Source organism: Tachypleus tridentatus, chromosome 7 (assembly GCF_004210375.1).
Source record: "Tachypleus tridentatus isolate NWPU-2018 chromosome 7, ASM421037v1, whole genome shotgun sequence".
NCBI lineage: Eukaryota > Metazoa > Arthropoda > Merostomata > Xiphosura > Limulidae > Tachypleus > Tachypleus tridentatus.
This window is the reverse complement of record NC_134831.1, coordinates 148,636,113-148,652,198: the sequence shown is the minus strand read 5'-3', so window position 1 is coordinate 148,652,198 and position 16,086 is coordinate 148,636,113. Positions and strand designations below refer to the sequence as shown.

The 16,086-nt window shown below is 31.1% G+C and overlaps 1 protein-coding gene across 7 annotated transcripts in view; it reads right to left on the bottom strand.

Moving 5' to 3' along the window:
- LOC143256877 (DISP complex protein LRCH3-like) overlaps positions 1-16,086 on the bottom strand; it is an 80,232-nt gene that overhangs the window by 11,354 nt on the left and 52,792 nt on the right. For 4 of the 7 annotated variants that reach the window (XM_076514679.1, XM_076514681.1, XM_076514682.1 and 1 more), the window contains exons 15-16: positions 15,847-15,984; positions 15,181-15,258 (exon numbers count right to left, since the gene is read on the bottom strand). In XM_076514679.1, the coding sequence (XP_076370794.1) occupies positions 15,181-15,258; positions 15,847-15,984 (216 nt within the window). Of the gene's footprint in view, positions 1-863; positions 2,456-5,059; positions 5,379-15,180; positions 15,259-15,846; positions 15,985-16,086 lie in introns of those variants that run through there. The other 3 variants (XM_076514680.1, XM_076514677.1, XM_076514675.1) reach the window with 3 other exon arrangements.

Genomic DNA, 16,086 nt, shown 5'->3' with positions numbered 1-16,086 from the left:
TTTATAACATCCTCTTAGGATGCATGTACCTTTTTCATATCTTTATTGACTATTAAAACAATTCCAGAAATACTGTTTACGTTTCTTATATCTAGACTACTATTTGTGTTTATGTGTGTACTTTCAACTAGCAAACTGATAGATTAATTATCACAACAACCGCATGTACCCTGGAGTTCCTAAAGCAGGAGTTATAGAGGGATCAGTATTTATATCTGACCCACCTATATCTTCCCTGTGTACTGAATAGGTACATCATCAAGTTTTATTTTTTGTTGTTGTTTTTAAGAGAATATAGCATAAACCAGAACTGGAAACTTATTAACCATAAATAGACTAATCATAAGTGTTACTAACTGTGAAAGTATGGAGTTCAGCACAGATGTACTCTGTTGACCATTATGGCTGCAAACATCTTTAACACTTAACACAACAAAATCTATATAATATATATGATAATATGCATATTCATATGTATTTTATGGAAATGATATGTGGATGCATGTATATATACATAGTAAGGTCCACATGGATTATCTTGACATACAAAATCTGAGTATTATTATAATATACTAGAAGAGACCCACAAAACACTTGTACATAGATTAGTCATTGCTGCAACAGTACTTCTTTAAATACAGGATTTTAAAATAATACAAAGGAATTCTAATCATAAACATCAAAATATACTCATACTTTAATTCTGCTGTCAATACATGTCATAAACAGTAAGAATTTCACTCAGAAAAATCAGTGCAAGCATTTGTCTGCACCAGAGATCTGGAAAGCTTAATAAACAAGTCACTACAACTGCCCTATGAATGAAGGAATAACAAAAAAAGTAGATGTAAATATTCTTTATAATAACATCAAAAGCTTGAAGTTTTCAAAAAGTGTGATGTCATGTCCTAGAATAATATTATATGTTTATTCATAGACAGTATTACGTACAGTACAGTTTAGTTCTAAGTTAATGTAAAAAAATGTACACATTACAGTGTTAATTTATCTTTTTATAACACTTAGGCCTAAAATCTGTAAGGTTTTATAAAGTATAACCTGAATACAAGTGTACTTGTACATCTCATTGTCTATAATTGCATTTCATTTGTATTATTCTACAAATTTTACAATTAAAAACAATACTGCTGCAATGAAGTTATTAATTCTATAGCTAATGTTTTCCATGTATCTGCTAGTCAGTAATATTATACAAGATTCAATTTCTAAACTTGATTAAACAAAACATACATTTGACAAGTGACCCACTTAGAAAGAGATAAAAGTAGGTAGAAAAATATAATCATATAAAGCAAGCAAACATAAACTAATTTTTTCAAAAGTTTAGGAAGTACTAGATAAATATATCACATTCATTCAAGATATATAACATTAATTCTAATAAGATATATTCACATGTTCTTACATTAAAGCAAAACTGTTTTATATTGTACAAAACTATCATACTATTTGCTAACTAATTAATGCTAAATATGAAAAGTTGGAATTTATTTTTGCAAGAAAGAGTGCCTTCATATATCTTTAGCAAATTAAATCACTGTGTTGATAAAGATATTTCTAAAGACAAATTTCATCTCTGCATTTCATGAACTAACTTACAATTCTTCTAAAATTCAGTTTTAAACTGCTACTCCTTCATACTGTGTTAACTGTTATTTACACAAAATCAATGCAATAATAATAATTTTAAAAAGTTGAGAACCAATATAAAACTTGAGCTTTTCATTATATAATTTTTGTCTTAATGCAGATAATAACTTATTTGGTGAAATCACTTCAAAATGAGTTAAAAATTACTTTAAAAAGGTGAACATAGCATGAAGTAAGTGGTACTATAAAATGTATGAAATGTGAGCCAGTACTTATAAGACTACCAACACAATTTTCATATTTTAATTCTACACAGCTTTTATTTAAAATTAACAGATAAATTCTTGGTGTACAGAGATGTAAATACAGAAAAATACATAAAACCAGTTGCTATGATTTTAGACATCTCAAAAATCCTTCCCATCTTCATTTATTGTTTTCAGTGGCAATTTTTTTAACATAAAACTGTTTTCATGTAAAACATTACTGTCATTTCACAGTCGTTTTTTTAAATTCATATTTTGCCTTAACTATTAACAGACACTTACACTACCGAGGATACTTGTACAAATCCAATAATATAATGACTAAGTTTTAAGTTTAAAAACTGCTGCTATATTTGAAGGTGACAAATTCTTTCAAATATTTGTTACATGAACAATGATATAAAGAACAAGAAACTTATAGTGTTACAAGACTGGTACACTTAGAACCAAGACTGGTACACTTAGAACTATTAAGAGCATAATGTGCTATTACACAATTATTTCCTCTTTTTTCAACTAACCATTCTGAATAAGTTAGATGAAACTGAGCTTAGAATTGTTGAAATGGCTTCCCTAATCTGAAAAATAATATCACAAGATGATATAAACATATCAATTCTATAAATAATGATACCTTCATAACTAGCTACAACACTAGTTGAAATTCCACCTTGAAATATAAAAAATGAAATACATCAAGACCCCACTTTAAGCTGATTTGCTATAAAACCTTTTGTCTCCTTGAAATATTTCATCAGAGACAGAAAAAGTTATGAAAATCCGTAACTCTCTCAACCCTACATTTTTCATACCAATGGTAGCAGTGCACTAAATAATTTTTATTTAAGAAAATAATATAATAAAGAACACAGAATAATAAGATGCAAAAAGCAGACAATGTCCCATGACTATCACACTTTTTCTGGCTTTTTTAGCAACACAATATGAACTGTTAAAACGTCATCCATCTACACAATATCATTTTCTTAGGAAGCAGTCTACAAATCTCTGTACAGAAAACAACGTAATATAATATGTCATTTGATAGATAAAAAACCTCCCCTGTTTATTGGTTATGACTAATATAGTCATAAACAAGAGAGAGAACTAATGTATTGACATTATTCAAAATTCAAAAAGAGAGGACATGACAGGTGGCCATGGCAGGAAAGGTCTGGTTTCTATTTGATGATTCTGTAACCATACAAGATTGAAGGCTAATAAAAATTAGCTTTTTTCCAGCAGTGACAATATTATATTGAGTAATTTACATTCAATTTACCAATATCTAAATAAAGCACTTGTACATCATTCACAGGTAAGAAACAATGCCTTCAGTTACATGTCTCTACATATATAATGCTAAAAACACCCTACTTAGAGCAGATTCATTTATAGCCATTTTCAGGAACCCTTGCTGAATGCTAAATGGGTTATTACTGTATATGGAGCTACATATTTTTGCAAAAAAACAAAGGAAAGTTGACTTATTCTGGTTATTAAATACTAAGGTTTATTTAAGAATTATAACAAAGTATATGGTACTGAAAACTGCAATACTCATAACTTTGCTTTTACTGGTTAAAAGTTTAATGAGATTCCAATACAGTGTCGAAAAACAAATAAAGGGTAATCATTAACAGCTACTACATTTAAAATAAGCAAAAGTTAAGATCCTTGATAGAATTCTCACTTATAAATGTAAAAGCAAAGGATAAGAAGAGGTAGAATGAATAAACATATCAAAAGCTCACAAGCTTCTGTATATTATTAGATGCTTTATTGCACACAAACTTTATTATATAAATATTGCAGTAAAGCACTAAAACATATCTGGAATTATTCAGAGGATATTTCTAGTCTAATATTCCACAATGATCATGAAAAAGGCAACTTAATTTAAAAAAAAAGACAAAATGTACATCAGTCAAAAGGCAGCTTGTTTCCCATAAGTTATAACAAAACTAACTGAAGCTCACAGATATTACAGGACTGTGTGTGTCAATGATGCTCACAGAGGACAAAGCCTAAATTTTATCAGTCATTTTACAAACTCAAAATGTATACAGACTAACAACTTTCTAGTCTATATTTAATAAAGAAATGATCAAGTCTTTATACAATCAAGTAGAAATATCACAAAGCACCAAAAAACAAGGTCTTCATAGACCATGTAATTTCATTATTTCTCAAAGGACATCTTTAAGGCCATCAAAATCACAATTTATATTTTATCAGTAACTGGTCAATTCCCTGTACAGTCATGTAAAACTATTACAGATTACCAGTATTATGGTTGCTATTTGATAATATTAGTAATTTTAATATCATAACCTATATATTATAAATTATTGGTCAGTTATCTATTAAAAGTCATGTTTTATGCTTGGTAAGCAGCTGTTTAGTTTAATACCAAAATCTAAGTGAGATGACATGTCAATTCTCCATAAAACCTTGCATAACTACAACAAAATTTAAGAGGTCACTGATATGAATTTGTTATAAAATCCAATAAAATTACTAAAAATCACAAACATTATGGTCATTATTAGACATCTGAATGGTCAGTATAAAATCCAGTAAATCTATATTTTTATTTATACTGTTATTATTATAATACTCATCACTTCCTTCACATTATCCATAACTATTTCAGAACACTCACAATGTGGTTTCAACTGGTTGTGGTAAATAATTGATCTGTTCACTATTGAATATGATATAGTTACTATACATCATCATCATCATCATGCATTGCCTAATATTGATCTAGTATATCAGTAAAAAGTTACAAAGAATGTGGCTCTGATCTTGACAGTCATTAGCTATCCCATCTTACCAGTTAGTCTTTCAGGTTAAATAACACAAAATAATACCAAAATTACATAAAAGTGAACATAAAAAGTTAGTGACAATTGAAACTTTTATACCTGCATACACTAGATGTTCCAGATGGCCATTTGACTTTAGTGAAAAGAAATTACTTTGTTCTAACATATGTAATCACAATAAGACATAAGAGATGAAAATTATACATCAAACATGAGGTGTATCTGATTATTAAATACTTCTGTTTATTTATAAACTATTTATCAAAAGATATATCACTGAGAGAGTAAATATAAAATATCACTGAAACCTGAAATTTTAATTTTGTATCAATACATTTTCTTGAAGGTTCAAATATTTACAACACTCCGAATACTGCTCCTCAAAAAGACATCATGGTTGTACAAAGATGCTGGCTACACACAGTCATTTTTTTTTCATAACGTATAGAGAGTTAGTCATTTTGAGGGTTAGTTAGAAGAGATAAAAGTATCAAGGTGGTGGAGGACAGATGTACACAAACATACAAGAGAACAAAAACACCACCAGGAGGACCCAAGAGAAGACTACATCCTTAGGAGGTGAGGTAGCTGACAGAAGGTTCTGGACAGTGTGGGTTACATTGGCCACATGTCGTTGTATGACTAATTCTTCCCAATTAAACAGATTATCCTGTAATAAGAAACCCAATAAACAGAACTTCTGTCAGCTAATGCTGTTAATTACGTGAAACAAAAAATTACATAGTTAAACATGTTAGTGATATTAGGTAAACTATGTTAATTGTTCTATGGAATGGAAAACAAAATAAAGTTTTAGAAAAAGTATTTTTTACTCACATCGTTCAAAAGTAACCCAAGACCAATTTTGTATTATTGCTTAAGTAATTTACAAGGTATTCACTTCTTGCCTATTTTCATAATTTAATAAATAAAATAAAAACAAGTACTTTCAATGTGTATATATATGTTTAGGCATTTTCTAAATTTTTTACACAAAAAAAAAAAACAATAATTTAGATTTTGCTTAAAATTTCTAATGATGTCATTAGAAGTTTACTAATGTTATTCCTAAAACAATTATAAAACAGATAGCTATCTCAAATATCTTGACCAATCCATCAGGAATAATAGTAGGGATGGGTGTTATTTCACTTTCTTTACAAGTTCTACCTCCCAAGCACTGTTTCCTTGCCCCCCCCCCCAAATATTAGACACCCTTTAACCCTTTGTACAGACTTTTAAAGTTCACAATATGGCATATCTAAACCTTCTTGTAAATGCTATGATCAGTGCAAGCCCTTGACCTTATTACAAAAATAATTAACTCTGATTTTGATCATTAACCTTGGAATAAGGCTAATGAATTTCACAGGCACATTTTGACAAACAACAACAGACCTAGAGATGAACTTTTAACCATTTATCTCTCATTTGAAACTACTTTTTACCACTGTGATAATGTTGCTTTGTCTCTGGAGAAGTTTGAACACAACCAATCAGCAGGTATGCACTGTTTGATTCTTCTTGGAACTAGACTTTTTGAAAGTGACATTTTGTTGAACCATTCTTGTCTCTCACAACATCCAATGAAACAAATTACTCAACATATATCCAAGCCTTCATAGAGCTTTACTTGAAAAAGATTGAACTATACAAGCTCTTGACTGTGAAAATAGGCTACCTTTAAATCTGCCATAAAGACTCAGTTTCAGCATTTGAAGTACATGGTTATATGAAACTGTTGGAAAAACATTGCTCACAATTGCCAACCATAGGTTCTAAGCTGCTTAGAACACAAAAATCCTGTTTTATCTCACTGATAATATGTACATGTGTGCTAGTATGCCTCTAGCATTAAACTATGTGACAGTGGGCTATGAACCAAAGTAAAACAATGTATGTACATTCATTGTTTCTTTAGAACAGAAAACTGTATTTGAAGACTTGATATCAAATACAAGTTTATACATTTTAGATTAAGGTAGATGAAACATATAAATTATACACTTCAGTAAAAACGTTTTTTGGTTAAAAATGCTATTTTGATAGGGTAAAAACCTCAAAATAGTTAAACTGTAATAGCAATGTCTGTGTTTAAAAGTTCCAAAACTATTACACATTTACACTTGATAAAAACCAAATTTCATCTATTTATTCACAGTAATGTGTTTTTTGTTATTGTTCTTTTATACTGAAAATGTTCAGAAGTACTGTACAAGGGGGTTACACATTTCATCCACATTTTGGAGGGTGTAGTTGGTATTAACACCCATCCCTAATACTAGTTTCAACCTGACTTAAGATATTTCCCAAAATCAGTCAATAAAGAGAGATATTGTAAATGTTAATCATTGTATGTTTTATTCAAATTTGTACACAAGCCTCTCTGAATAAATTTCATCATATGATTAATCTATATTTAACACCTCAACCAACATGAAAATTGTTTTAAAATAGCTGAATCATTTAATTACAAATATATGAAATGTAAATTAGAAAAAATTGTTACTCTTGTATATCAAAATCAACTATTAAATAGTATTTCTGGAATATAAGAGGAAATACAAACAGACATCTAATGACCTATCTGTTAGTAATCCAACAAAGAAACAATATAAATAAAGCTTCACCTTGTTTGTACAGAATACAAGATAAATTGGGTATAAAACCCTTCAATCTTTATGCCAATTTTATATTAAGTTAAAGATCAAAAAAGAAAATACAGACTATAACCAAAATAACATACAAAATTATTATCAGCACAATGTGCTTTCATACACTAGTATTATATTAAATAAATTCTTCCATAACATAAATGCAAATCTACAAGAAAAGTAAAGTTCCAGAAATTGTTGATACCTCTCTTGAAAGGAGAGAAATGCATCAAGAAATATTATGAAAATTTTCTTTATGTGCTGGAAGTTGAAGTCAGAAAATAAAAATTGACATGCCAAAAAAATAAAGTCAGGCTAAAGATATCAATAACTAGACATATTTGTCTGTTTTAGACAATGCATGCATATTCATTTTCTGTTCTCTACTTCTTAAAATCTCAGTTTGTATATTTATGGTTAAGAGATGTGGCAGCACTATATCTACAAACTTACAATGCTAAGATCTGGGTTTTGATTCCCCATGGTAGACACAGCAGATATAACTCAATATGTATTTACTCTCTGTAATTATGAAAATTATCTTGTGCTTTATTCAAGTTAGGTTAAAACACAAATTATCAGGTGTGTATTTCACTTATCATACATGTTCCAGGCAAAAAAAAGACCAAAGATTCATGCAGTCACCTACATAAATGATATTGATAACGAAGGTTCCAACTTAATTTTCTGGATGACTCTTCCTATTAAACAAGTAATCAACCTACACTATAAAATATTCTGTTAGTAAATATATTAAAATTTAGTTGATTTGTAAAAAGTTTACAACTACTTCTAATTTTGCACACATTTATAACATTTCATATTTACTCCCATGATAGTTAACAATATATTAATATTTAGTTGATTTGTAAAAAGTTTACAACTACTTCTAATTTTGCACACATTTATAACATTTCATATTTACTCCCATGATAGTTAACAATATATTAATATTTAGTTGATTTGTAAAAAGTTTACAACTACTTCTAATTTTGCACACATTTATAACATTTCATATTTACTCCCATGATAGTTAACAATATATTAATATTTAGTTGATTTGTAAAAGTTTACAACTACTTCTAATTTTGCACACATTTATAACATTTCATATTTACTCCCATGATAGTTAACAATATATTAATATTTAGTTGATTTGTAAAAAAGTTTACAACTACTTCTAATTTTGCACACATTTCATATTTACTCCCATGATAGTTAACAATATATTAATATTTAGTTGATTTGTAAAAAGTTTACAACTACTTCTAATTTTGCACACATTTCATATTTACTCCCATGATAGTTAACAATATATTAATATTTAGTTGATTTGTAAAAAGTTTACAACTACTTCTAATTTTGCACACATTTATAACATTTCATATTTACTCCCATGATAGTTAACAATATATTAATATTTAGTTGATTTGTAAAAAGTTTACAACTACTTCTAATTTTGCACACATTTCATATTTACTCCCATGATAGTTAACAATATATTAATATTTAGTTGATTTGTAAAAAGTTTACAACTACTTCTAATTTTGCACACATTTCATATTTACTCCCATGATAGTTAACAATATATTAATATTTAGTTGATTTGTAAAAGTTTACAACTACTTCTAATTTTGCACACATTTCATATTTACTCCCATGATAGTTAACAATATATTAATATTTAGTTGATTTGTAAAAAGTTTACAACTACTTCTAATTTTGCACACATTTCATATTTACTCCCATGATAGTTAACAATATATTAAAATTTAGTTGATTTGTAAAAAGTTTACAACTACTTCTAATTTTGCACACATTTCATATTTACTCCCATGATAGTTAACAATATATTAATATTTAGTTGATTTGTAAAAAGTTTACAACTACTTCTAATTTTGCACACATTTCATATTTACTCCCATGATAGTTAACAATATATTAATATTTAGTTGATTTGTAAAAAGTTTACAACTACTTCTAATTTTGCACACATTTATAACATTTCATATTTACTCCCATGATAGTTAACAATATATTAATATTTAGTTGATTTGTAAAAAGTTTACAACTACTTCTAATTTTGCACACATTTCATATTTACTCCCATGATAGTTAACAATATATTAAAATTTAGTTGATTTGTAAAAAGTTTACAACTACTTCTAATTTTGCACACATTTCATATTTACTCCCATGATAGTTAACAATATATTTTCTAACTTTTCTCTCACAGAACTTCTCTTTCATCTAACTTTATTTTCTTTATTTCTGCTTGTCTAGTCACAAGCTATTTATACGTATATATCACTTAGGCCTTCTAGAGATCTCCATAGCCTAGACACCAATGAACTGAAAAACACTGCTCAATAGCCTCAACATCAAGGAATTACAAATACAAAATAAATTAATTTACAGTACTACCTACACTAGATAGTCTTATATTTCACAATACTCTCCTCTTTAAGATGAATATTCATATTTTGTTTTTTACCATATACAAAGACTGCTCACCCATAAAGTTTACTAATACAGGTTCTACCAACATTTATAGTCCCCCTGATGGTTTCAATGCAAAACATGTCGTTCTAAGCGTACAATGCCCACCTCGTGATACTTGTACTGTCAGTTTTGCACCTCTGAATGTATGATGATCCATTTGGATGATGAACTCCTTCCAAATAGCAAATATGATGGCTAGACACACTTGTTCAATAAGGGAGTAGTTATTGTAAGAGTACTATCTCAATTCCACTGTTTGAAGCATTAACCTGAACAATGAATGGTTTGTTGAAGTATGGCATTCTGAGAATGGGAAAACTTCCCAACATGTTCTTTAATTTCTGGAAAGCCATCTAGTGTGGTTGTCCCCACATCTTGTTGGGTAAAGCTTTCTTGGTCAGATCAGTCAATGGCTCAGTAGCTTAAACATAGTTTGGGATGAATTTCTTGTAGTATCCCACTAACCCCAGGAAAGATCTGACTTTCTCCTTGGTTGTTAAAGTTGGTGCATCTTGCATGCAGATTATCTATATGCATGGTTATCTGTTAGTCCCCCACCTTCTGTCCAACAAACTCCAACATATAATATCTGATGTAACACTTAAATGGTCTGGTTGCAAGACCTGTCGCTCTCACTCATCGAACAGATCTCCAAGTTTGTTCAGGTGGTCTTCTCATCTTGCAGTGTCAGAATGTCATCCACATAATACTCAATATTAGTGGTGGTGCACATCCTCCTCCTCTTAAAACAACGGAATGTTGCTGGTAAGTTGGACAACCCAAATGACATCTGCTCAAATTGGTAACATCCATCTGGTGTCACAAATGCTCTCTTTTCTTTAAATCCAATCTCCATCAGGATCTGCCAATAACCTTTACTGATATTGATCTTTGAAAAATCCTTGCCCAATCTAGTTTTGCCATAATGGGCTCTGGGTTGCCCATGGGTTGGTGTCAAACTCTGTCACAAAATTGAGCTTCTGAAAGTCTATGCAAAAGTGGTTTGATACATTCTGTTCCTTCATAACTACAACTGGTGAACAGTAGACTGAATTTCATGGCTTGATGATAACAGCTTCCAACATTGTCTCAACTTCCTGCTTTATCAGGTCTCTCACTGTGATAAGGCATGTGACAGAGCTTCACTTTGACTGGATACCCAATTGCAGTCTTGATCTTATGTTGCTATTGAATAGCTGCATCTGTTATATCTTCTTCTCTCCCAAAGTACTTCATCAATATGGTATATCGTGGTCTTCTTGTTCACCTTCACCTTGTTGTCCATTTTATTCAGCACTTCCAGTACATCAAAAGATTCTTTCCACTGCAGAGTAAGTTTGTTGTGGTCTGTGGGGAACAGAATTAAGACCTTCTGTCCAACCTTGAAACACTGATCCTTGGCCTTCTGACTACTGTCTCGAGCTGCATAAAGTTCTGGCAAGTTTACAGATCTCCTCCAGTTGGTTTTTGAGGTCTGGCACATACTGGTATGCATTCCTTACTTCTGATTCTTCTTCTCCCATCCATAGCTCTTTCAGTATTTGCATCGGACCTCGTACTGTTATTCCATACAATAACTCAAAGAGAGAAAATCCTGTACTTGCTTGTGGGACTTCTCGATAAACAAATAATGCTGTCTGAAAGTATCTGTCCCAGTCATGTGGTTTCTCTTAGTACATCTTCTTTTACATGTCTTTACAACTCCACTGACTATTTCACAAAGTCCATTGCAGTTAGGATTGTAGGGGATGGTAAAGAGCTGCCTAGGACTGATGGGTTTGCATACTTCCTGCATCATTTCTCAAGTAAACTGAGTCCCATTGTCATTCAAGATTTCTCTCAGAAAGCCTACTCTGCAAAATACCACCAGGAAGGTTTCTACTACTCTCTGTGTCTCTTATCTTTGACTATGTGACATGTTATCCAGAAACAATTGTACTGGCAATTACTGTCAGAACATACCAGTTGCCCTTTTCAGAAATAGGCACAGGTGGTCCAATCACATCCCTAACTACTTTTCTTAGCTCTTCTTTGAGAAGCATCTCTCCAAATGGAACCTCAGCTAACTTCCTTCTAAGTATTATCCTTTGTCAGATGTCATATGACCTGCAGTCTACTCACATATCCAATGACTCTTGACCAATGAAAGATCCCCGTGATCCTGTCTGCAGTCTTTTTTGTTCCTAGATGTCTTCCCACTATTGATTCATTATCCAGCTTTGTCTCTTAAGTCTATATTCTGTTGGTATTATGCTTTTTTTTTAAATCTCCCCAGGATAACTGCCTTGACAAATCTGATACATCACTCTCTTCCAGTCCCCTATGCTATAAGTGTCTTCCCCTTTGTCATGTGCTCAACATTTTCCCAGACCTTGTCCCAAAGTTTCAGCAGTGAAAGGTTTTTCTTCTGTGATTCCTTCAGTTCCTGCAAACCTACATTTTGCATGCAGCCTTTTGACTCTCTCTTTTAGGGGCTTGATGTCTTGTTTGCTCTTCTTTTGAACTCTTGTGGTGATTGCAGATGTGCTTCAATCTTCTTTCTCTCTAGTTCCTCCAAATTTCTACTACCTGCTATGTTTCCAACCACCAAGCCATATTCTGGTTACTTGATACACATGGCCTCTAGATCTCCTAGTATCCTCTGGCAGTATTATACATGATGCCATTCACATTCACTCTTTTATTGTCTCTTTGTAAATAGCTACAGCTGTTTTATATTGATGTTTTTGCTGTTGCTCGCTGATAATGGACTTGCACTCCTATACAATTTGCCCCATTTTATATCAAACATAGCATCTCTTCTGCCCTCTATTTATTAACCTAATGTCACCTTTGGTAGATGTTTGCTTCTAGTCACCATCTATGGTTTCAAATTTAACTAGATATTTTTGGACTTGCCAATTATACACCCTTCATGGGCTTCCCTATACTGTTCTACCAGTTTTATCATCTCCTATTTTGGTGTTCTCACCTTTAAGGACAGTGAAATGTCAGTTGAACACATGATCATGAACTGTTCTCATACTAATAGGTCTGCTAGTTCCTCAAAAATACTGTCACATTTTGCCAAGTCAGTCCATCTTGTGAAGTATCACCATAGATGTGCCACAAGCTGAAATACAGTTTCTCCAGTGTCAAGTTCGACTTCCCTGACCTTCTACCAAAAACCTTTTTCCATAAGTCATGTAATTTCAGCAAAGCCTATTCTGATGTCATGGCTGCATATACTCATAGGCCTTTTCCTGTGAGAAGTAGATTTAGACAAGTAACCCTTGTCCCAGTTCTGATTTTGGGTTGATTTTTCAAGTCTCTCCAGGAAAGCATCCATGTCATCTTTTTGTTCATCAAATTTAGGCAGCTTAAGTCAGCTGATCCTGACCCTGTTGTCATTCTTGAGTCGTCCTTCCTCCAGATGGGCAAGCTTTGCAATATCAATGTGTTCTCTTATTCTATCTATTTCTAGTCTCTCCTCTCTCTCTTTCTCAATTTATACTCTTTATTTGCAGTTTCTTCTCTTTCTCCTTTTTTTCTTTCTCTTATGCTCTTATTCTCTCTCTCTTTGTCTATTTCTAGTTTTACCTTTCTCACATTTCCTCTTTTCAATCTTTCTTCCTCTCTTCTTTGTTTTCACTCTTCTCTTGTCATTTAACAAACTCTTGTAGTTTAACCTAAAACTCTCTCCTTTTTCTATCCCTTTATCAAAACTTGTCACAGTTACATAGCACGAATGTAATCTCCATACCATTCGCATTACACTACTACAGTTGTGCACATAAAGGTCTACTTATTTCTTCTGTCATTTGCATTTTCTTTTACAGCCATTTACCACTGTATATTCGTGACTGACTTGACAAATGTCAAAAATACTTTTTAGTGGTATATATTCAAATGTAAATAAATGGGTGTGTTAGGCTAAGGATTCTTATATGGCAGATGATTGTGATTTGTTGTAAATAAATTTGACAACAACAAAAACAACACACATTCCACTTATTTGAAATAAGTTAAACATAAGCATAAAATTATTTACACTATGGAGATTATAGTTGTACTTTAAACATTATACATTTCCCTTTTTTTTGTCAAAACTCCATTTAGGCCAGTTCAATTGCTTTAGAATTCAGTTGAAAAGCTGAAATATTTTTTTTATTTTTATCACAATAGTATCTGTATAATTCATATACTCTAACAAGTGAATTACTGCAGTTGTATTCTGAACTTCCAATAATAGTCTGCCTTTTGTCAGAGTCCAAACAGGCAGGTTCAATTAGTTTAGAACACCCTCTAACAAGACAAAGTAGTCTCCATTCACTCTTATAACAGTTAACTTTACATTTTCTAACTTTCCTCTTCTTGTCTGGTTGCACCTATTTATACTTCTATCACATAGGCCTACTAGAAATCTCCACAGTTTCAACATCAATGCATTGCAAACACAACATTCAACAGCTTCAACATCAATAAATTAAAAAAATAAAAATAAAATTAATTAATTAATATTACTACTTACATTAACAAGTCTTTTATATCTAATAATTTATTATGATGTTCACTGATAGTTAATTACGCTTAATAAAATTTGCAACTGTGAATGCAATATGTTATTACAGTTGCCATGACAACCTGTTTAGCACCTAAATATTTGGTTCATTGTGAATTTCCATCCTCTTGACAGCATAATGCTGTTGCAAGAAAACCTGATCATTGACAGATCATATTACAGCCCTTTCCAAAAAGGATATTTGTACAATGAGATGTTTAAACAATAGAGAGCAGAATGGCATCCTTCATAAAATTATTCTTCTGCCATATAACAACTATTAAGAAGAGCCAAGAACATAGTTCACAAAATAGAAAGCATCATATTCAAGAAGCTGATGGTTGCCAGTCTCACTTGAATTCATGCATTAGAAGATTTTCTCAAATATAACTGACAGTAGCAACATAATATTTAAGAAGATACTGTGAAAATTCAGGAAGTTATTTCAAGGAAAATGTTACTATGTACTTTTCAAAACAAAAGACCTTCATATTATCATATACATGCATAAAACTTCAAAGTATAGCACACAAAATTAGAAAACTCTACAATCATGAAACAATCTTTTTTTTCATACAATGAAACTCAGATCCCAAATTCATTCATGCTCAAGCTTTAATTAAAATACAAACAAGAAAAATATTCAATGTTGTTTCCCAGTAAATGTAAAGGTTTCTCTGAGCACTATTCAACTACACATAATTTACTTTACTATATTACTTTCCTTGTTCATGAAGATTACAGAATAACATTATAAAGTATGCAGGTAGTCTTACCTGAGGTACTCCAATCCTGTAACACGCATCTAAGAAATTTTCTACATTTCTTCTACACTTTGCCATGGTTAGTGTAGGCTAAAAAGACAACACGGTGAATAATAAAATCAGCAACTGAAAAATTGTTTTATGAAATGTAGCTGTTTGAAATATTTCATGTACATACAGATTGGGGTGAAAAAATAGCTATAATGTTTTTAAATTATTACTGCTGTTATATAATAAACATAGAAGAAGAGACAGATGTGTATATGGTGTTTAAATTCAAAATTTACTCATAAATAGTAACTTGTATTCATAAAGATTTCTGAAAAATAAAAAATATTAATTTATTCTTCTGTACTTTTCAATAGATAAATTTGAGATCACTGTCTCCTTGTCATCACAAAAAATGTGAATCTTGATGAAGCATTAACATGTGGCCCAATATATTCCTAAATCTGTCCCCTACCATGGATTAGAGGTTTTCAACCTTGTCTTCAGTACATATTCAAGAAATTACAAGAACTCTTTTAGTGGTAAATTACTGTTTATGTGTAATGGACAATTCAAACACCATGCATGTAACGTACATATCATCACAAGGCCTATCATTTCCATAATTAGATGCATGTGATGAACTTTCTGTTAAAATTAGAATAGTTTCAGAAAAACTCCACATCATACCACAGCAGGTGAAGGCACATGAATGCTAGCAACAGAACGTGGTCGTACTTGGTTGGCTAAATGGCACAGAACTACCCCATCCATTAAAGCAGACCCTAGATCATCTGGTAGTGTCACTTTCAGCCTAGACTCTATAATCTGAAAACAAAAGGCATTTTTGGAATATGTCCAAAATTATTTAGCTTAATTTAAAAACCTGCATATTTGAAAATTATTTTAATTTTTTAACATAAAACTACT